General features: G+C 48.0%; 1 protein-coding gene and 1 long non-coding RNA gene across 7 annotated transcripts in view; one reads left to right on the top strand and one right to left on the bottom strand.

The window, feature by feature from the left end:
- The window catches only part of LOC134932413 (uncharacterized), a 58,508-nt gene extending 48,564 nt beyond the window's left edge, over window positions 1-9,944 (bottom strand). Inside the window, exon 1 of the long non-coding RNA XR_010179352.1 lies at window positions 9,863-9,944. This is a non-coding gene — a long non-coding RNA (uncharacterized LOC134932413). The remainder of the gene's footprint in view (window positions 1-9,862) is intronic.
- IL15RA (interleukin 15 receptor subunit alpha) overlaps window positions 9,884-26,766 on the top strand; it is a 185,253-nt gene continuing 168,370 nt past the window's right edge. For all 6 annotated transcript variants that reach the window (XR_010179351.1, XR_010179350.1, XM_063926795.1 and 3 more), the window contains exon 1: window positions 9,884-10,163. Coding sequence is in view for 4 of the 6 variants with exons in the window: in XM_063926795.1 (XP_063782865.1) it covers window positions 9,986-10,163 (178 nt within the window). In the remaining 2 variants the exon portion in view is untranslated. The remainder of the gene's footprint in view (window positions 10,164-26,766) is intronic.

Below are 26,766 nucleotides of genomic sequence, written 5' to 3'. Positions count from 1 at the left end.
CAAAGCTCTCTCATTGCCCCCTACCTCTGTACGGTATATTTCTGCCTACTTCCTCCATAGCTGACTTGTCACCCTATGAGCACCACTCCATACACAGCTGTCTTATTACATACTCTGTATCGCTCACTGCCCCTCAATATCTTATTACCCCCTCCATATCTTTCAATGACCGCAATGTCTCTCTCTCATTGTCCCCTCCATAGATCTGTATTACCCTTACTATAGCTCTCACACTGCCCTCTCCGAGCCCCCTCTCTCCAACTCTTACTGCTTTCCCCTCGATAGCAGATACAATTACCCGCCTGAGACCCCTCCCTCCGTATCTGTCTCATCGCCCTGATCAAACAATTTTATAAACTGCAGTGAGCGATCAGGTCAGAATGACCCCCATTGCCCGAAATAACCAATATCTTCATCAGGTCCAAGGGATCCACAGGGTTAACCTTGTGATATGCTTGGTGGAGACCAGGATCAGGCACCGAACAGCAAAGCTTTTGAGCCTCCCAGGATGCACTGGGCCCCTCTTCCCATATACCCAGCCCAGAGCTCAGGCACATTGGCTCTGCATGACCATCTCACAGGCTCACATGCAGGCTGATCTTCCAGTTACAAGTACAGTCTCTGCTCACTGTACTCGCTCTGTGGGTCCTTCGCGGGCAGCATGCCATGGCGTGTCTGCTGAACAACTGCGCAAGGCCACTACGTGGTCTTCTGCCCACACGTTTCTTAGGTTCTATGCCTTTGATACGTTTGCCTCTCAGGATACAACCTTTGGCCGCAATGTCCTCTTTTAGCTTAGGAGCATTCCCTCCCTATTACAACTGCTTTGGAACATCCCCAGGGTTAACCCTGTGGAGATCATGAACCCTGAAGAAGAAAATAAGAGTTATGGTAAAATTAACCCTTGTTAACTCTTTTTATTTGAGGTCCATGGGATCCACAGGGCGCCCACCCTGACGCATATAGCTTCAATGGGTGAACCTTCTCGGTCACCAGTTGCTGTTTCCTGACTGTGAGAGTGTGTTTTCTGTGTGTACCATTTTTCCTGCTCTCTTCTCCAGCTACTGCTTTGGACTTGTTAACGAAAACTGGAGAGCCTGAGCTGTGGGTGGGGTATGAGCGGAGAGGGACCCATTGCATCCTGGGAAGCTCAAAAGCTTTTCTGTTTGGTGCTTGATCCTGGTCTCCATCAAGCATACCCCAAGGTTAACCCTGTGGATCCCATGGACCTCAAACAAAAAGAGTTAACAAGAGTAAGTTTTACCATAACTCTTATTCTGTCATACCGATTTGCCCAAAAACTACAAATTGGGCAAATCCGTCCACTTTATCTCTCTTCAAGGCTTAGTACATTGGGCCTAATTCAGACCTGATAGCTCCTCTGCAAGTTTGCAGAGGTTTGCGATAAGATAGTCGCGGTCCAGACAGAGTGAATACCCACCCCGTGCAAGTCTGCGTACGCAGTGCGAAAAGCTTTGCAAATGCCGGTCAGCTGTAAATCCATTCGCAACTCACTCATCATCAAATGTTTTTTTTTTCCAGTCTGTGCGTAGCTCAGAACCTACTCCTACTAAGCGATAGAAACAGGCTGTTTGGGGCCAGAGCTGACGTCACAAACCCTCCCTAAAAATGCTTGGGAACGCCTGCGTTTTTCTTGACACTCCCTGAAAACGGGCAGTTACCACCCACATACTGTATGTCTTCCTGTCAATCAACTTGCGTACGCCTAGCGATAAAAAAAGAAGCTGAATTCTTATGCAGTTTGCATAGCGGGTGCGCACCACGATCCGTATGCATGCGCTGTCGATCAATAATCGGCCACCTTGCGAATTCGCACAACAGAGATCAGGTCTGAATTAGACCCATAGACCCCAAAGTACCAATGAGCTCCAAGCCATGTGCAGAAGAGCTCCCGTGTCCTAAACCCGGAAGCTGTTCTATTGCAAATGACAGCTCTTATCAGGATGGCTGTCCTTTGTGAATTACATCACATTTCAAGTACATAACCAAAAGGTATGCACCCAAAGTGTGGTGGGATGTACCGCATTATGGATGTAATGCTTAGTACATCCCGCTCCACTTTATCTCTCTCAAAGGCTTAGTATATCTGCCCCTTAGTTATGTATGATCCACTGTGCTGGAGGACAGTAAATACATACCCTCCAACACTACTCATACCCTCCAACATTTTACACATAAAAATCGGTACAAATGAGAAAAGGGGGCGTGGCCACGGGTAAAGGGGGGGTGTCCACGCTCATTTTCCTATACTTTCAACGGAAGTTTGGAGAGCCAAAAATCGGTACAGACCATAAAAAAAAAAAAAAAAAAGGTACTGTACCTATTAAAAAGGTACAGTTGGAGAGTATGCACTACTGTGCTGAAAACCTGTACAAATTCAGAAAGTGGGCATGGCTCTGTGACGCTCCCATAGAAATGAATAGGAGTGGGAGACACCAAAAGTCGGTGCAAAGCTCTTTTGGACAGTACAGACCATAAAAAAGCAGTACTGTACCAGCCAAAAAAGTACAGTTGGAGGGTATGTAGATATGTTATAGGGGCAATGTTGGCTAATGTCTATGATATAGTTACCAGTGGTGGAATAGATGCTTGTGTTGGATAATATATTTGGTAGGTGAATGGGGATGAGGTTAAGCCCTAACCCTAATAGAGTACAGGTACGAATGCTGCCTCTTGCACTCTAAGGCTACAGCCACACATAGCTGCTAAGCGGGAACCGCTTGGTCGCAAGGCGCCCACACATGTGCGGCAGTCCCGCCGTCGCCGGCTTGGACCGCAGCATGCTGCGGTTGGGATGGATGACAGGACGGCGGGATTTCATAGTGAACACATACACAGTTGCACAGGATCCGTGTGCACACAAACCCCCCCCCCCCCCCCTCTCGGTCAAGGGTGGCGGATTATCCTAAAGGTACTAAAATGGATTCAAAGTTCCCTGACGTTTTATTTATTTTTTTGATCACATACAAACAGAAGAATAAACAGGATTTTAATATCTACCGGTAAATCCTTTTCTCCTAGTCCGTAGAGGATGCTGGGGTCCACTTCAGTACCATGGTGTATAGACGGTTCCGCAGGAGCCATGGGCACTTTAAGACTTTTTCAGAGTGTGAACTGGCTCCTCCCTCTATGCCCCACCTCCAGACCTCAGTATAGGAACTGTGCCCAGGCAGACGGACATTTTCGAGAAAAGGATTTACTTTTAAGTTAGTAGTGAGATTCATACCAGCTCACACTTCAACCATGCCGCACAACATGGCATTCAACAAAACACATGCCAACGGGCATGAACATTACAGCAAATGTGCTGAAAACATTTTCAATAAATTAACAACTGCAGGTAAAGTACGCACTGGGCTGGGTGCCCAGCATCCTCTACAGACTAGGAGAAAAGGATTTGCCGGTAGGTATTAAAATCCTGTTTTCTCATACATCCTACAGGATGCTGGGGTCATCTTCAGTACCATGGGGTTATATCAAAGCTCCAGTATGGGCAGGAGAGTGCGGATGTCCCTGTAGCACTGATTGACCAAACTTTAGGTCCTCATCGGCCAAGGTGTCAAACTTGTAAAACTTAGCAAACGTGTTTGTCCCTGACCAAGTAGCTGCTCGGCAAAGTTGTAATGCCGAGACCCCCCGGGCAGCCGCCCAGGATGAGCTCACCTTTCTAGTAGAATGGGCAGCCACCGAATTCGGTATCAGCAATTCTGCCGTGGAATGAGCGTGCTGAATCGTACCTCTGATCCAGCGCGCAATAGTCTGCTTAGAAGCAGGACACCCAATCTTGTTGGGAATATACAGGACAAACAGAGCCTCTGTTTTCCGTATCCGAGCTGTTCTTGCGACATAAATTCTCAAAGCCCTGACCACATCCAGAGGCTTTGAAGCAGCGAAGGTGTCAGTAGCCACTGGCACCACAATAGGTTGATTTATATGGAAAGAAGAAACCACCTTTGGAAGAAATTGCTGACGAGTTCTTAACTCAGCCCTATCTTCATGGAAAATCAAGTAAGGGCTTTTGTGAGACAAGGCCCCTAACTCAGACACCCTCCTTGCAGATGCCAAGGCCAACAGCATGACCACTTTCCAAGTGAGAAACTTCAACTCTACCTCCTGGAGAAGTTCAAACCAATCCGATTGAAGGAACTGCAACACCGCGTTAAGATCCCATGGTGCCACAGGAGGCACAAATGGAGGTTGGATGTGCAGAACCCCTTTAACGAATGTCTGAACTTCTGGAAGGGTTGCCAATTGTTTCTGAAAGAAAATGGACAAGGCCGAAATCTGGACCTTGATTGAACCCAATCGTAGGCCCGCATCCACATCCGCCTGGAGAAAACGTCCTAACTGAAACTCTTCCGTTGGAGCCTTCTTGGTTTCACACCAAGACACATATTTTCTCCAAATACGGTGGTAATGTCTAGACGTTACTCCTTTCCTGGCCTGAATAAGAGTGGGAATGACTTCTTTGGGAATACCCTTCCGGGCTAGGATCCGGCGCTCAACAGCCATGCCGTCAAACGTAGCCGCGGTAAGTCTTGATACACGCACGGCCCCTGCTGCAGCAGGTCCTTGCGAAGAGGAAGAGGCCGAGGATCTTCTATGAGGAACTCCTGAAGATCTGGATACCAAGCCCTCTTTGGCCAGTCTGGGACAATGAGGATCGCTCGAACCCCTGTTCTTCTTATGATCTTTAGAGCTTTCGGTATTAGTGGAAGTGGAGGGAAGACATATACCGACTGAAACACCCACTGGGTCACTAGTGCATCCACTGCTATTGCTTGAGGGTCTCTCGACCTGGAACAATAACTCTGAAGCTGCTTGTTGAGACGAGATGCCATCATGTCTACTTGAGGAACCCCCCAAAGACTTGTCACCTCTGCGAAGACTTCTTGGTGGAGGCCCCTTTCTCCTGGATGGAGATCGTGTCTGCTGAGGAAAGCTTGAGGGTCTCTCGACCTGGAACAATAACTCTGAAGCTGCTTGTTGAGACGAGATGCCATCATGTCTACTTGAGGAACCCCCCAAAGACTTGTCACCTCTGCGAAGACTTCTTGGTGGAGGCCCCTTTCTCCTGGATGGAGATCGTGTCTGCTGAGGAAGTCTGCTTCCCAGTTGTCCACTCCCGGAATGAAAATTGCCGACAGAGCTCTTGCATGTCTTTCTGTCCAGAGGAGGATCTTTGTCACCTCTGCCATTGCCGCTCTGCTTTTTGTTCCTCCCTGACGGTTTATGTACGCGACTGCTGTTACATTGTCCGACTGCATCTGTACGGGTTGATCTTGAAGAAGATGCCCTGCTTGTAGAAGGCCGTTGTAAATGGCTCTCAACTCCAGAACGTTTATGTGAAGACAAGTTTCTTGACTTGACCATCTTCCTTGGAAGCTTTCTGTCACGATCCAGGTAATTCCTTATCAGTATTTACCTTCCAAATGTCTCCTGAGACTGTCCCAGTGTTCCAAGCCTGGATTCCATCTGCACTGTCTGTGTGCAGCACGCTGCATCTCATTGTTTCTAATCTCTTTACTGTGATTCTGGCAGCATCAGGGTTAAGTTTCACATGCAAGTTACAAACAGTCTTTCCCTCCAAGTTCAAACATGGGCGCAGCCATGTTTGTTTTCATCACATGTTACTTTTCAGCCTATCAGCTGTACTCTGCTCTCGGCCTGATTACCCAGCAGCTGCACTCTGGACTCTGCTTAATCAGCCAGCCAATCCCTGTTTCCCAGCTGGTATAAATATCTTGTTCCTGGGCTGGAAAGAGTTGTCAGTGTTTCAATTGTCTTCAGTGATTCCAGTGTGCAGTCCTCCCATGGACTTTCTCTGCAGTACAGCCTGACTCTGCAGTGTCTCATCATTGCATCCTGTGACTGGCAGTTACCTGAGACCGGCTTCCAGCTTCTAGCTTCCAGCGGTGCCCTGCCCTGCCAGTAACCATCGGTGTTCCGCCATCGATCCCCAGTAACCATCGGTGTTCCGCCATCGATCCCCAGTCTCCATCGGTGTTCCGCCATCGATCCCAAGTCCCCATCGGTGTTCCGCCATCGATCCCAAGTCCCCATCGGTGTTCCGCCATCGATCCCAAGTCTCCATCGGTGTTCCGCCATCGATCCCAAGTCACCATCGGTGTTCCGCCATCGATCCCAAGTCACCATCGGTGTTCCGCCATCGATCCCAAGTCACCATCGGTGTTCCGCCATCGATCCCAAGTCTCCATCGGTGTTCCGCCATCGATCCCAAGTCTCCATCGGTGTTCCGCCATCGATCCCAAGTCTCCATCGGTGTTCCGCCATCGATCCCAAAGTAACCATCGGTGTTCCGTCATAGATTCCAAGTCACCATCGGTGTTCCGTCATCGATCCCAAGTATTTCTCTGAACTGTGATTCCTGTTACCTGTACCAAGTCATCAGTATTCCTCTGAACTGTGTTTAATAAACCTTTGAACTTTCCTTCGTTGTCTTGGTCACGCCTTCGGGCATTTGTTCTAAAGGTTCCCTGCATGTCTAAGAAACCTGTACTGCCTCCCAGGTACACATATACCTCAGCCCCTACAACTGAGGCTTCCCCCTGGTCAGCACCAGCCCTCAGTTGTGACACTTTCCCCCTGTGTGACTGCTCCCCAGCCTCGGAGACTTGCATCCATGGTTACTAGGGCCCAGTCCTGAATCCCGAACCTGCGTCCCTCTAGTAGGTTTGAACTGTGTAGCCACCACAGGAGCGAAATTCTGGCTTTGGATGACAGGATTATCCTCTGATGCATGTGTAGATGGGATCCGGACCACTTGTCCAACAGGTCCCACTGGAATACTCTGGCATGGAATTGGACAAACTGTATGGCCTCGTAGGCCGCTACCATCTTTCCCAACAACTGAATGCATTGATGAATCGACACTCTTGTTGGTTTCAGAATTTGTTTGGACCATTCTCTGGATTTCCCGAGCCTTTTCTACTGGAAGAAATACCCTCTGTACTTCTGTGTCCAGTATCATCCCCAGAAAAGACAATCTTGTCGTCGGTTCCAACTGTGACTTTGGAAAATGTATGATCCAACCGTGTCGTTGAAGTACTGACAGGGAGAGTGCAATGTTCTGCACCGACCTTTCCCTGGACCTCGCTTTTATCAGGAGATCGTCCAGGTAAGGCATTATATTGACTCCTTGCTGTCGAAAGAGGACCATCATTTCCGCCATCACCTTGGTGAACACCCTCGGTGCCGTGGAGAGTCCGAACGGCAACGTCTGAAATTGGTAATGACAATTCTGTATTGCGAATCTCAGATAAGCTTGATGTGGAGGATAAATGGGAAAATGTAAGTAGGCATCTTTTATGTCCACTGACACCATGAAGTCCCCTTCCTCCAGACTGGAAATCACTGCCCTAAGAGGTTCCATCTTGAACTTGAACCTTTGCAGGTAGAGATTCAGAGTTTTCAGGTTTAGAATCGGTCTGACCGAGCAGTCCGGCTTCGGAACTACGAATAGGCTTGAATAAAACCCTTCTCCTTGTTGTAACAAGGGAACCGGGACAATAACTTGATCCTGACACAATTTTTGTATTGCTGCCGCTATCACTTCCCTGTCTGGGATAGAAGCTGGTAAGGCCGATTTGAAAAATCGGCATGGGGGAATGTCTTGAAACTCCAGTTTGTACCCGCGGGACAATATTTGTACGACCCACGGGTCCATGCCAGATTGAACCCAGAACTGACTGAAGAGTTTCAGACGTGCCCCCACCTGAGCGGACTCCCGCAAGGGAGCCCCAGCGTCATGCTGAAGATTTGGCAGAAGCAGAGGTTGATTTCTGCTCCTGTGATCCTGGAGACGCTGTTCCTTTTCCCCTTCCTTTACCCGCAAAGAAAGGGGAACCTTTACCCTTTTTGTATTTATTGGGCCAAAAGGACTGCATATGGGAGTGATGAGTCTTTTTTTTTTCCGGCGCAGGAGCATTAGGCAAGAATGTTGACTTACCCGCGGTAGCCGCAGAAACGAAAGCATCCAGCCCATCCCCAAACAGGCCTCACCTTTATACAGGAGAGCCTCCATATTCCTTTTGGAATCTGCGTCAGCATTCCATTGGCGAATCCGCAACGCCTTCCATGCTGAGATTTCCATGGTAGCGGCTCTTGATCCCAAGAGACCAATATCTTTGATGGCTTCTAGCATGTACGCGGCAGCGTCTTTGATATGACCTAACGTTAGGAGTACTCGTCTTTATCTATTGTGTCAATGTCTGATGACAAGTTTTCTGACCACTTTTCAATAGCACTACTCATCCACGCACAGGCAATGGTAGGCCTGAGTAGTGTCCCATTGGCCACATAAATAGATTTCAACGTATTCTCTAACTTGCGGTCTGCCGGCTCCTTAAATTAAGCCGTCCCAGGCGCAGGGAGAATCACCTTTTTTGTTAACCACGACAGGGCACTGTCTAAAACGGGGGGTGACTCCCACCTTTTCCTGTCCTCTGCAGGGAAAGGGCAAGCTACCTGAATTCTTTTGGGAACCTGAAATTTCTTTTCAGGATTTGTCCATACTCCCTCAAAGAGACCGTTCAGCTCATGAGATGGAGGAAAAGTTACATTAATTTTCTTATCTTTACAAAAGTAAGCCTTCTCCTCTGGTAAAGGAGGGGCCTCCGTTACTTCTAACACCTCCTTTATAGCAACAATCATTTATTGAATGTTTTTTGCTAACTTTGGATCTATTCCCCTGGAATCACTAGTGTCGACACAGGAATCAGAGTCCGTGTCGGTATCAATTTGTACTATTTGTGCAAATTACCTTTTATGTGACCCAGAAGGATGAAAAGGCAGAACTATTAAAAATCACATCTTCAACAGATTTTCTCCAGTTTTCTGCATGAGACTCAGACTTATCCAATCTCTTACTGATATGATTCACAAGATCACGTAATTCTTTCACCCATTCAGGCTCTTGGTGTGACAGCAGCGCCACCACATTACAACTCTGTGTCCCTAAAATGGCTCCCTCAGGTGAAGAGCTCCCTGCCTCAGACATGTCAAACACGTGCACAATCACACCACAGACACTCCAGGGCTTATAGGGGACAGACCCACAGAAAAATCTGTCAGAGGGACACAGAAAGGAATTGCCAGTCCACAACTCAGCGCCTAAAGAAAAAATCCCTGTGTTGTGTACTTTGTACACAGAGACTTTCCGCGCTATATATATTGCCAATAATAGGTTATAGTACCACAATATACACTTTCCCCCCTTTTTGCCCCCTGATACTTGATTCAGAAGTGGAGAGGAGGATCAGCGTTTCTTCCCCTGCTGTCTGCTGGAAGAAACTGGCGCTGAGCAGTGTGCTGGCTGCCTTAGGAAGAAGCCCCGCCCCCTACAATGGCACGTTTTTCCTCAGCTATTGAACTAGATATTTATACTGGCGGGGGTGTAGGACTGTGCCACAGCATCATATGCCAGTGAGAGTAGGTTTCATGCTGCCCATAACATAAAGTCTTTTAGTGAAACTCAGTAGAGCTCCACTAGAGTGCGACCAGTCTGCCTGGGCACATTTTCTAAACTGAGGTCTGGAGGAGGGGCACAGAGGAAGGAGCCAGTTCACACTTTGAAAAAGTCTTAAAGTGCCCATGGCTCCTGCGGAACCGTGTATACCCCATGGTATTGAAGTGGACCCCAGCATCCTCTAGGACGTATGAGAAATATAGTTAGCATATGAAATCACAAGTTAAATGTAAATGAAAATGAGTAAAAAAAAAAAAAAAAAAAGTGTACTGTGTCTTTAAAAAATGTTGCGCATCTGCCTTGTTACAAGCAACATGTATGGAAGTAAAATTGAAAGTGAAAGTGCTGCTATACCTATGCATCTGTTCCAGGCTCTGTCTACTAGCCGCCTCCATTACGCGTTGTGCAGTGAAACATGCTGGACTCCCAAGTGCCTCTCCGCAGGTGTCGATGTGCAGCAGTATACATGTGTAGCGGATGTGTAAGAGCACACATGTGCAGTGGCTGTGTAGCCCTCCGCGGCTAGCTGTCGGTTGTGTGCTGCAGGCTCTGATGGCCCTGGCTGCTAGCAGCACTACTACAAACCATGCTGCTTCCATGATTGTTTTAGTGGTTGTGACACTGCAAATGCTCCTCACAAAAGGCAGCAGGCAAGGTAAGTGGATCATTTACGTGACTGCAGCTGACTCTAATCGTTTCCCATTTATAAGTGATGCAAGTTTTGTGCAAGTGGTAGAACTTGTGAAAGATACAGATAATGAGTGAGGGCAGAAGGAATTACTGACACGACTTCTACTCTCCAAGCTGCTCTGTGACTATAGAATGTTGTGAGACTATATAAGGTTGTTCCCTATAGGTGATTATAAGGAATTTGTGCTCATTGGTCTTGCTCTGCTAGTTGGCATTAAAATGTATTTCTCTAACGTCCTAAGTGGATGCTGGGACTCCGTAAGGACCATGGGGAATAGCGGCTCCGCAGGAGACTGGGCACAACTAAGAAAGCTTTAGGACTAACTGGTGTGCACTGGCTCCTCCCACTATGACCCTCCTCCAGACCTCGGTTAGAATCTTGTGCCCGGCTGAGCTGGATGCACACTAGGGGCTCTCCTGAGCTCCTAGAGAGAAAGTATATTTTAGGTTTTTTATTTTACAGTGAGATCTGCTGGCAACAGACTCACTGCAGCGAGGGACTAAGGGGAGAAGAAGAGAACCTACCTAACTGGTGGTAGCTTGGGCTTCTTAGGCTACTGGACACCATTAGCTCCAGAGGGATCGACCGCATGGAACCGGCCATTGATGTTCGGTCCCGGAGCCGCGCCGCCGGCCCCCTTACAGAGCCAGAAACAAGAAGAGTCCGGAAAATCGGCGGCAGAAGACATCAGTCTTCACCAAGGTAGCGCACAGCACTGCAGCTGTGCGCCATTGCTCCTCATACACACTTCACACTCCGGTCACTGAGGGTGCAGGGCGCTGGGGGGGGGGGCACCCTGAGCAGCAATAAAAACACCTTGGCTGGCAAATATATCACAATATATAGCCCCAGAGGCTATATATGTGATAAATACCCCTGCCAGAATTCATTAAAAAGCGGGAGAAAAGTCAGTCGAAAAAGGGGCGGAGCTATCTCCCTCAGCACACTGGCGCCATTTCTCCCTCACAGCACCGCTGGAAGGAAGCTCCCTGGCTCTCCCCTGCAGTCTACACTACAGAAAGGGTAAAAAAGTGAGGGGGGGCACTAAATTTAGGCGCAATATACATATAGCAGCTATAAGGGGATATAATTTAGTTAATCCCTGTATTATATAGCGCTCTGGTGTGTGCTGGCATACTCTCTCTCTGTCTCCCCAAAGGGCTTTGTGGGGTCCTGTCTCCTGTCAGAGCATTCCCTGTGTGTGTGCGGTGTGTCGGTACGGCTGTGTCGACATGTTTGATGAGGAGACTTATGTGGAGGCGGAGCAAATGCCTGTAAATGTGTTGTCACCCCCTGCGGGGCAGACACCTGAGTGGATGGACTTGTGGAAGGAATTACGTGAAAGTGTCGACTCCTTACATAAAAAATTTGATGACATGCCAAATGCGGGACAGCCGGCTTCTCAGCTCGTGCCTGCCCAGACGTCTCAAAGGCCATCAGGGGCTCTAAAACGCCCGCTACCTCAGATGGCAGACACAGATGTCGACACGGATACTGATACCAGTGTCGACGACGAAGAGACTAATGTTATGTCCAGTAGGGCCACTCGTTACATGATTGAGGCAATGAAAAATGTTTTACACATTTCTGATGTGACCCCAGGTACCACAAAACAGGGTATTATGTTTGGAGAGAAAAAACTCCCAGTAGTTTTTCCCCCTTCTGAAGAATTAAATGAAGTGTGTGAAGTAGCGTGGGCTTGCCCAGATAAAAAATTGGTAATTTCTAAAAAGTTACTAATGGCGTACCCTTTCCCGCCAGAGGATAGGTCACGTTGGGAAACACCCCCTAAGGTGGATAAAGCGCTTACACGCTTATCAAAAAAGGTGGCACTACCGTCTCCGGATACGGCCTCCCTGAAGGAGCCTGCTGATAGAAAGCAGGAGGCTCTCCTGAAGGCTATATATACACACACTGGTATTATACTGAGACCAGCTATTGCTTCAGCATGGATGTGCAGTGCTGCTGCTGCATGGTCAGATTCCCTGTCAGAAAACATTGACACCCTAGACAGGGACACTATATTGCTGAACGTAGAGCATATTAAAGACGCTGTCTTATACATGAGAGATGCACAGAGGGATATTTGCCGGCTGGCATCTAAAATAAGTGCACTGTCCATTTCTGCCAGGAGAGGGTTATGGACTCGGCAGTGGACAGGTGATGCAGATTCTAAAAGGCACATGGAAGTTTTGCCTTATAAGGGTGAGGAGTTGTTCGGGGATGGTCTTTCAGACCTAGTGTCCACAGCAACGGTTGGGAAGTCAGCATTTTTACCACATGTCCCCTCACAACCAAAGAAAGTACCGTATTATCAGGTACAGTCCTTTCGTCCCCAAAAGAGCAGGCGGGGTAGAGGCGCGTCCTTTCTGCCCAGAGGCAGAGGTAGGGGAAAAAAGCTGCAGCATACAGCCAGTTCCCAGGAACAAAAGTCCTCCCCCGCTTCTTCTTCTAAGTCCGCCGCATGACGCTGGGGCTCAACAGGCGGAGCCAGGTACGGTGGGGGCCCGTCTCAAAAACTTCAGCAATCAGTGGGCTCCCTCACAAGTAGATCCCTGGATCCTTCAAGTGGTATCTCAGGGGTACAGGCTGGAATTCGAGACATTTCCCCCCCGCCGTTTCCTCAAATCTGCCTTGCCAACAACTCCCTCAAGCAGGGAGGCTGTGATAGAGACAATTCACAAGCTGTATTCCCAGCAGGTGATAGTCAAGGTGCCCCTACTTCAACAAGGACGGGGTTACTATTCCACAATGTTTATGGTACCGAAACCGGACGGTTCGATGAGACCCATTTTAAATTTAAAATCCTTGAACACATATATAAAAAAATTCAAGTTCAAGATGGAATCGCTCAGGGCGGTTATTGCAAGCCTGGAAGAGGGGGATTACATGGTATCACTGGACATCAAGGATGCTTACCTGCATGTCCCCATTTACCATCCTCGCCAGGAGTACCTCAGATTTGTGGTACAGGATTGTCATTACCAATTCCAGACGTTGCCGTTCGGCCTGTCCACGGCACCGAGGGTATTTACCAAGGTAATGGCCGAAATGATGATACTCCTTCGAAAAAAGGGAGTTTTAATTATCCCATACTTGGACGATCTCCTGATAAAGGCGAGGTCCAGTGAGCAGTTGTTGGTCGGGGTAGCACTATCTCGGGAAGTGCTACAACAGCACGGCTGGATTCTAAACATTCCAAAGTCACAGCTGGTTCCTGCGACACGTCTACTGTTCCTGGGGATGATTCTGGACACAGTCCAGAAAAAAGTGTTTCTCCCAGAGGAAAAAGCCAAGGAGCTGTCATCTCTAGTCAGAGACCTCCTGAAACCAAAACAGGTGTCGGTGCGTCACTGCACGCGAGTCCTGGGAAAGATGGTAGCTTCCTACGAAGCTATTCCATTCGGCAGGTTCCATGCCAGAACCTTTCAGTGGGACCTGTTGGACCAATGGTCCGGATCGCATCTTCAAATGCATCGGCTGATAACCCTGTCTCCATGGACCAGGGTGTCTCTGCTGTGGTGGCTGCAGAGTGCTCATCTCAGAGAGGGCCGTAGATTCGGCATACAGGACTGGGTCCTGGTGACCACGGATGCCAGCCTTCGAGGCTGGGGGGCAGTCACACAGGGAAGAAACTTCCAAGGACTATGGTCAAGTCAGGAGACTTCCCTACACATAAATGTTCTGGAACTAAGGGCCATTTACAATGCCCTAAGTCAGGCAAAACCCCTGCTTCAAAACCAGCCGGTACTGATCCAGTCAGACAACATCACGGCGGTCGCCCATGTAAACCGACAGGGCGGCACGAGAAGCAGGACGGCGATGGCAGAAGCCACAAGGATTCTCCGATGGGCGGAAAATCACGTGTTAGCACTGTCAGCAGTTTTCATTCCGGGAGTGGACAACTGGGAAGCAGACTTCCTCAGCAGGCACGACCTCCACCCGGGAGAGTGGGGACTTCATCCAGAAGTCTTCCAAATGATTGTAAACCGTTGGGAAAGGCCACAGGTGGACATGATGGCGTCCCGCCTAAACAAAAAGCTAGAAAAGTATTGCGCCAGGTCAAGAGACCCGCAGGCGATAGCTGTGGACGCTCTAGTGACACCGTGGGTGTACCGGTCGGTTTATGTGTTCCTCTCTTCCTCTCATACCAAAGGTACTGAGGATAATAAGGAGAAGAGGAGTAAGAACTATACTCATTGTTCCGGATTGGCCAAGAAGAGCTTGGTACCCGGAACTTCAAGAAATGATGTCAGAGGACCCATGGCCTCTGCCGCTCAGACAGGACCTGCTGCAGCAGGGGCCCTGTCTGTTCCAAGACTTACCGCGGCTGCGTTTGACGGCATGGCGGTTGAACACCGGATCCTGAAGGATAAGGGCATTCCGGAGGAAGTCATTCCTACGCTGATTAAAGCTAGGAAAGAAGTAACTGCAAACCATTATCACCGCATATGGCGAAAATATGTTGCGTGGTGTGAGGCCAGGAAGGCCCCAATGGAAGAATTTCAGCTGGGTCGTTTCCTGCACTTTCTACAGTCAGGGGTGACTATGGGCCTAAAATTGGGTTCCATTAAGGTCCAGATTTCGGCTCTTTCGATTTTCTTCCAAAAAGAACTGGCTTCACTACCTGAAGTTCAAACTTTTGTTAAGGGAGTGCTGCATATTCATCCCCCTTTTGTGCCTCCAGTGGCACCTTGGGATCTCAACGTGGAGTTGGATTTCCTAAATTCACATTTGTTTGAGCCACTTAAGACCGTGGATTTGAAGTATCTCACGTGGAAAGTGGTCATGTTGTTGGCCTTGGCTTCGGCCAGGCGTGTATCAGAATTGGCGGCTTTGTCATGTAAAAGCCCTTATCTGATTTTCCATATGGATAGGGCAGAATTGAGGACTCGTCCCCAGTTTCTCCCTAAGGTGGTATCACCTTTTTACTTGAACCAACCTATTGTTGTGCCTGCGGCTACTAGGGACTTGGAGGACTCCAAGTTACTGGACGTAGTCAGGGCCTTGAAAAATTTATATTTCCAGGATGGCTGGAGTCAGGAAGACTGACTCGCTATTTATCCTGTATGCACCCAACAAACTGGGTGCTCCTGCTTCGAAGCAGACTATTGCTCGCTGGATTTGTAGCACAATTCAGCTTGCGCATTCTGCGGCTGGCCTGCCGCAGCCTAAATCTGTAAAAGCCCATTCCACGAGGAAGGTGGGCTCTTCTTGGGCGGCTGCCCGAGGGGTCTCGGCTTTACTACTTTGCCGAGCTGCTACTTGGTCAGGGGCAAACACGTTTGCAAAATTCTACAAATTTGATACCCTGGCTGAGGAGGACCTTGAGTTCTCTCATTCGGTGCTGCAGAGTCATCCGCACTCTCCCGCCCGTTTGGGAGCTTTGGTATAATCCCCATGGTCCTTACGGAGTCCCAGCATCCACTTAGGACGTTAGAGAAAATAAGATTTTACTCACCGGTAAATCTATTTCTCGTAGTCCGTAGTGGATGCTGGGCGCCCGTCCCAAGTGCGGACTGTCTGCAATGCTTGTATATAGTTATTGTTACCTAAAGGGTTATTGTTGAGCCATCTGTTGAGAGGCTCTGTTATGTTCATACTGTTAACTGGGTATAATATCACGAGTTATACGGTGTGATTGGTGTGGTTGGTATGAGTCTTACCCGGGATTCAAAATCCTTCCTTATTGTGTCAGCTCTTCCGGGCACAGTATCCTAACTGAGGTCTGGAGGAGGGTCATAGTGGGAGGAGCCAGTGCACACCAGTTAGTCCTAAAGCTTTCTTGGTTGTGCCCAGTCTGCTGCGGAGCCGCTATTCCCCATGGTCCTTACGGAGTCCCAGCATCCACTACGGACTACGAGAAATAGATTTCCCGGTGAGTAAAATCTTATTTTTTCTTTATTTTTTAACAACCTAAAGTCAGTGGTTTTCACTCATTTTCCCCTATGTACCCCCTGACAGCCCATTTATATTATTTGTATCGCCAGCATTTGCAAAGCTATACATTTGTAATTAATATATCTGTTATATACAAAAGCAATAAGGGGCATATTCATCATCAGCCACATTTTTAATGTGGATGGGACATGACAATTATGGGGTATATTCAATTAGTGCCGAGTTTTCCAACAGTCAGAAAATCAGCACTAATTCAACATGGGTGTATTCAGTAGCGGGTGTATTCAGTAGCGGGCGTTTTCGCCCGTTTTTTTAATTAATTTTCACCCAAGCCTTTTCATTAAAAAATTTTTTTGTTGAATTATCATGGGCAAAAACAAACCCAAAAACTGTCAAACGCCCGCAAATACGACAAAATATGTGGATTGGCTGCGAATTCGCTGATCCACGTGGTTTTCACCTGTGCAGACCAGCCGGAAAAAAACGGCATGGGCATTGAATAGGTCGAATGTGAAAAATACATTTTTTTTTGACTGATCGAAAAAACTGCACTAACTGAATACCACCCAATGTGCCAATTTGTGATGCAGTAATGAAGATTATCACTTGCATTTAGTATTCTCTAGATTCCAAGACAGATCTTCTGATAAAGCCCTGTTTCAGCGAATGACTAGAAATAAAGTGCTATCCTCCGCCAGGGCCAGATTAAGGGGTAGGAGGGTGACGGGCAGTTCCTGCGAGGCCTCCCCGCACAGGGTTGGTGTGACCCTGCAATTGCAGAGAACAGGTGCCCAGAGTTACCTGTTCCTGGGTGGGGGCTGTGGCGGCTGTTCTGCATTCACAGTCAGTGCTGCAGTGCATATAGCACAGAATGCCATATGTTCTTTTTCAGGTACACAGACAGATTTTTTAATTTCTGTTATCAGGGCACACTGTGATGCCTTTGGTTAGCGATCCCTAGGACACAGCTTTTACTATGTGTCTTATACCCCTTTTACACTCGCAGAAAAATCCCGGGATATTGCACGTGAACGCGCATCATCCCGGGATTTTTCTCAGTGTGAATGGGTACAGGGTCCATTTCCCGGGACGAGCATCCCGGGATTTCATCCCAGGTCTCGACCAGGGTTGAACCCGGGACCGTCCCGGGAAGCTGGCAGTGTAAACTGGTATACCGGGTCAAGGCGACCCGGCACCCGTTCTCTTCATAGGAGGAGGCGGTGCTTGGAGAAGATTATCTCCAAGCACCGCCTCTGGGAGACTCAGTGGTGACGTCACTGACCCGGCAATATGCCGGGTCAGCCCGCTAATGTGAAAGGGTCATTCCCGGGAATGTGTCCCTGCAAATATACCGGGACACATTCCCGGGAATGAACTTCACTGTGAGTGTAAAAGAGGTATTACACCTGGATGTCCTGCCCCACCGTCACAGGAAAAATTTCAAGTACCCTACATTGAGAACCACTGCCTTAGGTAATTTATGACGTGTAAATTAATCCCACAAAGCTGGTGTACGCCAGCCTTTGTGCTAGTGAGACTAGATTTTCACTGGGGTTCATAGGTTTGGAGAGCAAGATGGATGCGTTGCTCAAGGAGCATCTGAGAGAAGTTGGGCACAGTGTAGTAATTCTGAAGAAAACGGAGTGGGCAAACCAGCGTTCCTTGTTTACTTGTTACACTACAGGAATGAGCTGTGAGGTAGGGCGAAGGCATTTTCAAGAGAATTCCTTCCTATATAGATAGGCACGCAAACATTTCCTCTCCTTGTTACTGTGTCTTGTACACTTTAAATAAACCCATTTTGAGCCTGCCTTTTACACCTACGCTATGGCAGAGGCTTCCTAGCTGGTGCAAAAGTGAATCTCCTTGTGTCCGCTCCTCAGACTTTCGTTGTATGGCATCACGTGTATGGTCAGACTTAGGGCCAGATGTACTAAGCCTTGAAAAGTGATACATTTCACGGTGATAATGTGCCAGCCCATCAGCTCCTAACTGCCATGTCACAGGCTGGGGTTGAAAATTGATAGTTAGGAGCTGGATGGTTGGCTGGTAGGTAATTTATCGCTTTTCAAGGCTTAGTACATCTGACCTTATGGGATCAGGTTCTAAACTACACTTGAATTATACGGATGCGGTTATGTGACCGGCGGTCATGAGACCGCCGGCCACAATACCGACGCCAGGATCCCAGCATCTGAAAATCCCGCTGGTCGGCATGCTGACCAAAAGGGACTATTCCTACTCGTGGGTGTCCACGACACCCATAGAGTGAGAATAGAACCTGTGGTGAGTGCAGCGAGCCAACGATCCCACAAGGGGCTTCGTTGCGCTCGCCCCCCCCGCAGGCCATGTAACAGCCGGGATCCTGCCATCCTGCCTGTCACACATACCCAACCCGAATTATACATTACACATGTTACATTATACGGGACTGTGGTGTATTCGCTACAGTGCATTGCTGTTATTAATCTGGTACATTATAATGCATGCACTAGCGTTATTTACTAAATAGTAAGGGGCCCAGACCATGCAATCTCTAATGGTATCTGGTCTTTCTGTTGACTTCACTTAGGGCGACCACTATTGGTTGACATGCTTTAGGTCGACTTGAAAAGGTCGACACATGAAAATATCGACATGGGTTTTAGAATTATTATTTTGCTTAGTTTATTTAAATTATTATTTTTCTTACTTTACGATGCACGTGGACTACGATTGGGAATCGTTACCTGTGCTGAGTGCAGTGGTAGCGGAGCGGGGCACCTTGCCCACAGCATGGCGAGCGTACATGGGGGGGGGGGGGGGGGGTGTAATTCAGCAAATTTGTTAGTAGTTGGGCAAAACCATGTGCAGAGAGAGTTATGGGCCCTACACACTGGGCGACAATAGTGAAAGATATGAACAATCTCATTCATTAATGAAAAAGATACCGTTCATATCTTTCAACGTGGAGGCACCAGCGATGAACGATGCGCGGTACCGCGCTCGTTCATCGCTGGTGCCCCGTCGCTTGTGCATGCAGGTCAATATGGATGAGCCGGGTGACGGAGGAAAGTGAAGAAACTTCACCCCCCCCCCCGTTACTGCTCCCCAGCCGCCGGGTCGACCGTCGGCTGTATCCGCCGCCGGGGCAGACGGCGGCGGATCGCAAAGTGTGTTGGGCCCATTAGATTTGGGTGGGGTGTGTCCAAACTGAAATCTAAATTACAGTGTAAAAATAAAGCAGCCGGTATTTACCCTGCACAGAAACAAAATAACCCACCCAAATCTAACTCTCTCTGCACATGTTATATCTGCCCCACCTGCAGTGCACATAGTTTTGGACAACTGCTAACAAATTTGCTGCTGCAATCCACTCTGAATTACCCCCGCGGGGCACTAATTGGGGTTCCCAGTCACTTATGAAGAAAACAACATAAAAAAAAACCCTCTAAAAACTCATGTCGACCTCTTTCCATGTTGACCTTATGACTGTGTCAACCTATTCCAGGTGTCGACCTAGTCACTGTCGACCAATAGTGGTCAACCTAATGACTGTCAACCTAGTTAGGGTTGACCCAATGATCCACACCCATCTCTAATGGTTAGCCAAACCTCTGTGGTGGCTGGCCACGTCTCCTGCAGAGACTGGCCACATCCCTAAACATGGTCTCCTACCAGTGCATTCCCCAGGTGGGCCCTATATGCCCCAGTCCGACACTGGATGTGACGTTTTAATAACGCTGCCAGAGTACCACTACTGGAAGGCTTGGATACTAGGTGAGTATTAGATTACTATGATGTAGGAGGTAACAATACATGTTGTGAATAGCTGCTTTACAACTGATTGGCATATGGGGCCAATTTCTGTAGATTGACATACAGGGCCGGCGCTACCACTAGGCAGCTTTAGGCAGCTGCCTATGGGCGCCGGCACTTGAAGGGCGGTGCTGAGTAAAACAACATAAAAAAATATATATATGTAAGGCCACCGCTCTCTGCTCACCACTTCTTCACTGCTGCGTCGTTCACTCCCCCTCCCTTCTGTTACCCGCCCCGATGACCGGGGGCGGCACCTTCACCCAGGGAGGAAAGGACTTTTTCCACTAACGGCAGATCCGTCACCCCTTGCAGAGGGTGGGCGGGTCCCTGGGACGCGCTCCACAGCAGCCTGGCTGGATTGGACTGGATGGAGGGACTGGATGTTTCCGCAGCGATGGGGGAGTGGTTCCCAGTGTTCCCGTGGCTGGTGCGCAGGGGGGTTTGGAGAGGACGCGAGGCCGGGCGCTCTGCTCCTGCGGGGATAAATGGCATCCTGCTCAGTGTCCCCGTGTCTGGTAGGCAGCCGGGGGAATGTGGGTCCTGATGCTCAGTGCTCGGCTTCGGCGGGGGAGAGTTGCAGCTGGCTGTGTGCTCAGTGTCCCTGTGGCTGGGGGGGGGAGAGGAGACGCGCTCATCGCTCTGGTGGGTGTAAGTGGCAGGTGTGCTTATTGTTCCCGTGGTGGTGATGGCGGGTATCTGTGTGCTCTGTGTCCCAGTACTGCCCAATCTGCCATCTACCCTTACCCCCTCCCTACTCTCTAGCACTGCGTGCCCCTAGCCCTCTCCTTACCCTAACTGCCATCTACCCCAACTCCCCAGCACTGCCCATAGTACTAGCTGTCTTTAACCCCCTCTTTTCCCAAGTACTGCCCCAGTTATATACCCCTACCCCCCAGGCACTTTCTATAGTACTGCCTATCTCCCCTTGCCCCAGCTATCTAATACCCTTCCTACTCCCCCAGTACTGCCTCTCCCAATAAACCTCCTTGCCCCCAATAGTGCCCTAACTACTAGCCACCCTTACCATCTCCCTACCACTCAGTGTTACCTGTCTCTAACCCCCTCCTTGCCCTCCAGTATTGCCCCAGCCGCTATCTACCCTTACCCCCGCCCTATCCTCAGCACTGCCAACACATCTGCATGACCCCCTCCCCCACACACACACACAAACACGCCAATAATATGTTATGGGACCCAGAAATGGTGAAGTGTGACCCCAATTTTCTATAGTGAGGGGTCCCAGGGACCCACAATTATTTGCTCCGTGCGATCACTGATGTTGCTCCCGTCCCTGCTCGGCTGCTGGCGGCTGTGTAGAGCGCTGTACTAGCTCACAGCCAGACGCCGCTCACCACCACCAGCCACTCACTGCTCACCGCTCACCATCTGCCAGCCACCAGCCACTCAGCCGCAACAAATGAGTCAGGTAATGTTCCCCTGCTGTCACCCTCTCTCCCTGTCGTTACTGTCCCTGTCCCTACTGTCACTCTCTCTCTCCCTGTCATCACTCTCTCTCTCCCTGTCATCACTCTCTCTCTGCCTGTCGTCACTCTCTCTCTCTCTGCTGTCACAATTTCGGCTCATTCAGTGTGCTATAATGTGTTATTTCGGCTCATTCAGTGTGCTACAATGTGAATTTGGGCTCATTCAGTGTGCTACAATGTGAATTTCGGCTCATTCAGTGTGCTACAAGGTGAATTTCGGCTCATACAGTGTGCTACAATGTGAATTTCGACTCATTCAGTGTGCTACAATGTGATTTCGACTCATTCAGTGTGCTATAATGTGAATTTTTGCTCATTCAGTGTGCTACAATGTGAATTTCGGCTCATTCAATGTGCTACAATGTGAATTTCAACTCATTCAGTGTGCTACAATGTGAATTTCGGCTCATACCGTGTGCTACAATGTGAATTTCGGCTCATTCAGTGTGCTATAATATGAATTTCGGCTCGTACCATGTGTTATAATGTGAATTTCAGCTCGTACCGTGTGCTATAATGTGAATTTCGGCTTGTACCATGTGCTATAATGTGAAAGGGGCACCAGTACTAGATAGTATAAGGGGTTCTACTACACTGGATATACCCCCCCTTTCTGGAGCGCGCGCGCATAATTGCGTCCTTGACTCTTGCATACCCCCACTTAAAAATTTCCACTTCGACCACTATATATATATATATATATATATATATATATATATATATATTTATAATATACATGCATACATACTCCTCTTAAGGTAAATACGTGCTGCGGTGCCCTCCCAGGGGAATGAATCCTCTATGCATAAACGTGGAAGAAAGGCGGCACTCGGACAGTATATATATATATATATATATATATATATATATATATATTCTCTAACGTCCTAGTGGATGCTGGGGACTCCGTAAGGACCATGGGGAATAGCGGGCTCCGCAGGAGACTGGGCACTCTAAAGAAAGATTTAGTACTATCTGGTGTGCACTGGCTCCTCCCTCTATGCCCCTCCTCCAGACCTCAGTTAGTTAGAATCTGTGCCTGGCCGAGCTGGGTGCTCCTAGTGGGCTCTCCTGAGCTTGCTAGAAAAGAAAGTATTTTGTTAGGTTTTTTATTTTCAGAGAGCTTCTGCTGGCAACAGACTCTCTGCTACGAGGGACTGAGGGGAGAGAAGCAAACCTACTCACGGCAGCTAGGTAGCGCTTCTTAGGCTACTGGACACCATTCGCTCCAGAGGGATCGTACACAGGTACCTAACCTTGATCGTCCGTTCCCGGAGCCGCGCCGCCGTCCCCCTCACAGAGCCAGAAGAACAGAAGCAGCAGAAACAAGAAGACATCGAAATCGGCGGCTGAAGACTCCTGTCTTCACTTATGGTAGCGCACAGCACTGCAGCTGTGCGCCATTGCTCCCACAGCACACCGCACACTCCGGGCACTGTAGGGTGCAGGGCGCAGGGGGGGGGGCGCCCTGGGCAGCAATTAAGTGCCTTTTTGGCAAAAAGAAGCATATATACAGTCTGGGACTGTATATATGCCCGAGCCCCCGCCATTTTTTACACATTAAAGCGGAACAGAAGCCCGCCGCTGAGGGGGCGGGGCCTTCTTCCTCGGCACACCAGCGCCATTTTCTCTTCACAGCTCCGCTGGAAGGACGCTCCCCAGGCTCTCCCCTGCAGTATACAGGTGCATTAAAGGCTTTTTTGGGGGACTAGCCCCATAAAGAATTCCTTTTTGGCGCACTTTTAAATAAATTTAAGAAAATATGATGTAAAGATATGATGTATATGATTAAAACGTAACCTTATTTCTTATTAGCATAATATATATAAGGAGGAAAAAAAAATTATTTGTACACGCCGCGGGGACCGGAGGGACACTTGTGAAAAAAAGAGAAGAAAAAGAGGGAAAATGTAATATATTACCAAATCTTCGATCACAATTGTTGTAACAAAATAACGAGGTTAAGATCTTTTTTTCTATCAGCACTGCAGTATTTCCACTCTCACTCTTCCTCCGCTCATATGATGAGGGAGGGCAGCAGATGGGAAGATCTGCCATATATGCTGTACTAATTTTATGATTTTCTTTTTTCTCTATACACTCCATTGATTAATAGGCTTTATTAGCTGTAAAGGTTCACTTTGAATTTGAGACTAATTCTTGTATGCACTAATATTGATGTCTAATTATATGCCTTTTTTAAATAATGGAAACATTGATGCTGCCAATGCTTGTGCACAGACTCTACAAATAAGATGTGTTTAACTGTGGATATGGAATTGATACTTTGTATGCTTCTGCGAGAAAAAAATTGATGCTCTTTTAGAGGATGCGGATACATTGTATTGCAGCATAAGAGACACCTGTATACTTTTATAATTGTTTAGAATTGTCCTGAGGGCTATAAAAAGATTATCTCTCTTACGAGCTGAATTCATACCTAATGAGAGGTTTATGTGTGGGTTATTAATTACTAATGAAGTGGTAATTGAATTCATGGGTTATGGTCGGATGCTTACCAATATTGCTACCTTACAGAGACATAATTTTAAATATGACAATGTCATTACATACTGTTGCAAAGGTATAATTGTGTTAAATGTAGCAGCTTTGAAGGAGCACTACATGCATAAGAGAAAGTGATTGCTTGATATTTCCTATTGCATTTGTTCTAGCTGTAGGACTCATTTTTATATAACAAGGAAAAAATTTGATAACATCAATTATAACAATTATTATAAACAGCGACCATTAATATCCATGCTTTTGTGAACCCCATTAACCATCAAGCCATTAGCCCCCTTTTTTGCCCCCCCCCTTCCTAGGAGGATATATATGGTTTTATTTATGTGTTGTTAGGGTCTAGAATCTTTGAAAGCATTTGACCCCAGTAAGGAGAGAAAAGAATATATATTTCTGTAGTGTACAAATAATTTTTTTTCCTCCTTATATATATTATGCTAATAAGAAATAAAGGTTACGTTTTAATCATATACATCATATCTTTACATCATATTTTCTTAAATTTATTTAAAAGAGTGCTCCAAAAAGGAATTCTTTATGGGGCTAGTCCCCAAAAAAAGCATATTCATGTGAAGTTTTTTCATAATTCCAGGAGCACCTCCATCTTAAATAAATTATATACAGGATTTTCCTGTAGAACCCTTTTCTAGCTGGTTATAACTTGATATTTTCAATACTCATAGTCTGGTGCAGGAATCAACCTTAGCTTTAGAAGGTGCATTAAAGGGTAAAAAAGAGAGGGGGGCACATAAATTTAGGCGCAGTATATATATTAACAGCAGCTACAGGGTAAACACTAAGGTACAATGTAATCCCTGGGTCATATAGCGCTGGGGTGTGTGCTGGCATACTCTCTCTCTGTCTCCCCAAAAGCCTTTGTGGGGTCCTGTCCTCAGTCAGAGCATTCCCTGTGTGTGTGCTGTGTGTCGGTACGCCTGTGTCGACATGTTTGATGAGGAAGGATACGTGGAGGAAGAACAAGTGCAGCTGAGTGTGGTGTCGCCGGCGACGGTGCCGACACCTGATTGGATGGATATGTGGAAGGTGTTAAATGATAATGTAAACTCCTTGCATAACAGATTAGATAAAACTGTAACCGGGGGACAGTCAGGGTCTCAACCCATGCCTGATCCTACAGCGCAGAGGCCGTCAGGGTCTCAAAAGCGCACACTATCCCAGATAGTTGACACAGATGTCGACACGGAATCTGACTCCAGTGTCGATGATGATGAGGCAAAGTTGCAGCCTAAAATGACTAAAGCCATCCGCTACATGATTGTAGCAATGAAGGATGTATTATACATTTCTGAGGAAAATCCTGTCCCTGACAAGAGGATTTATATGTATGGGGAGAAAAAGCATGAAGTGACTTTTCCCCCTTCACATGAATTAAATGAATTATGTGAAAAAGCGTGGGATTCCCCTGACAGGAAGGTGATAGTTTCCAAGAGATTACTTATGGCGTATCCTTTCCCGCCAACGGACAGGTTACGCTGGGAATCCTCCCCTAGGGTAGACAAGGCGTTGACACGCTTGTCCAAGAAGGTGGCCCTGCCGTCTCCGGATACGGCCGCCCTAAAGGATCCTGCGGAGAGAAAGCAGGAAGCTATCCTGAAGTCTGTTTATACACATTCTGGCACACTGCTGAGGCCAGCAATTGCTTCGGCCTGGATGTGTAGTGCGGTAGCTGCATGGACGGATTCTCTGTCTGAGGAGTTAGATACCCTGGACAGGGACACTGTTCTACTGACCCTGGCACATATCAAGGACGCGGTCCTATATATGCGGGATGCCCAGAGGGACATTTGCCTGCTGGGCTCTAGAGTTAACGCAATGTCCATTTCTGCCAGAAGGGTCTTATGGACTCGGCAATGAACAGGGTATACCGAATCTAAAAAACACATGGAGGTTTTACCTTATAAGGGTGAGGAATTGTTTGGGGACGGTCTCTCGGACCCAGTTTCCACAGCTACGGCTGGGAAGTCAAATTTCTTGCCTTATGTCCCTCCACAACCTAAGAAAGCACTGTATTACCAAATGCAGTCCTTTCGTTCTCAGAGGAGCAAGAAGGTCAGAGGTGCGTCCTTTCTTGCCAGAGGCAGGGGTAGAGGAAAAAAGCTGCACCATGCAGTTAGTTCCCAGGAACAAAAGTCTTCCCCGGCTTCCACTAAATCCACCGCATGACGCTGGGGCTCCACAGGCGGAGCCAGGAGCCGTGGGGGCGCGTCTCCGACTTTTCAGCCACCAGTGGGTTCGCTCACAGGTGGATCCTTGGGCTATACAAATTGTGTCTCAGGGATACAAGCTGGAATTCGAGGTGATGCCCCCTCACCGTTACCTAAAATCGGCCTTACCAACTTCCCCCATGGAAAGGGAGATAGTGTTGGAGGCAATTCACAAACTTTTTCTCCAGCAGGTGGTGGTAGAGGTCCCCCCCCCCTTCAACGGGGAAGGGGCTACTATTCCACTATGTTTGTGGTACCGAAACCGGATGGTTCGGTCAGACCCATTTTAAATTTAAAATCCCTGAACATTTATCTGAAGAAATTCAAGTTCAAAATGGAATCGCTCAGAGCGGTCATTGCAAGCCTGGAGGAAGGGGATTTTATGGTGTCTCTGGACATCAAGGATGCTTACTTGCATGTCCCCATTTATCCGCCTCATCAGGAGTACCTCAGGTTTGTGGTACGGGACTGTCATTACCAATTCCAGACGTTGCCGTTTGGCCTGTCCACGGCACCGAGAGTTTTTACCAAAGTGATGGCGGAAATGATGGTGCTCCTTCGGAAGCAAGGGGTTACAATTATCCCATACTTGGACGATCTCCTCATAAAGGCGAGGTCCAGGGAGCAGTTGCT

The sequence above is a fragment of the Pseudophryne corroboree genome, chromosome 6, assembly GCF_028390025.1.
Source record: "Pseudophryne corroboree isolate aPseCor3 chromosome 6, aPseCor3.hap2, whole genome shotgun sequence".
NCBI classification, from domain to species: Eukaryota; Metazoa; Chordata; class Amphibia; order Anura; family Myobatrachidae; genus Pseudophryne; species Pseudophryne corroboree.
The sequence above is the reverse complement of the archived record's forward strand: the minus strand, read 5'-3'. Positions and strand labels throughout refer to the sequence as shown.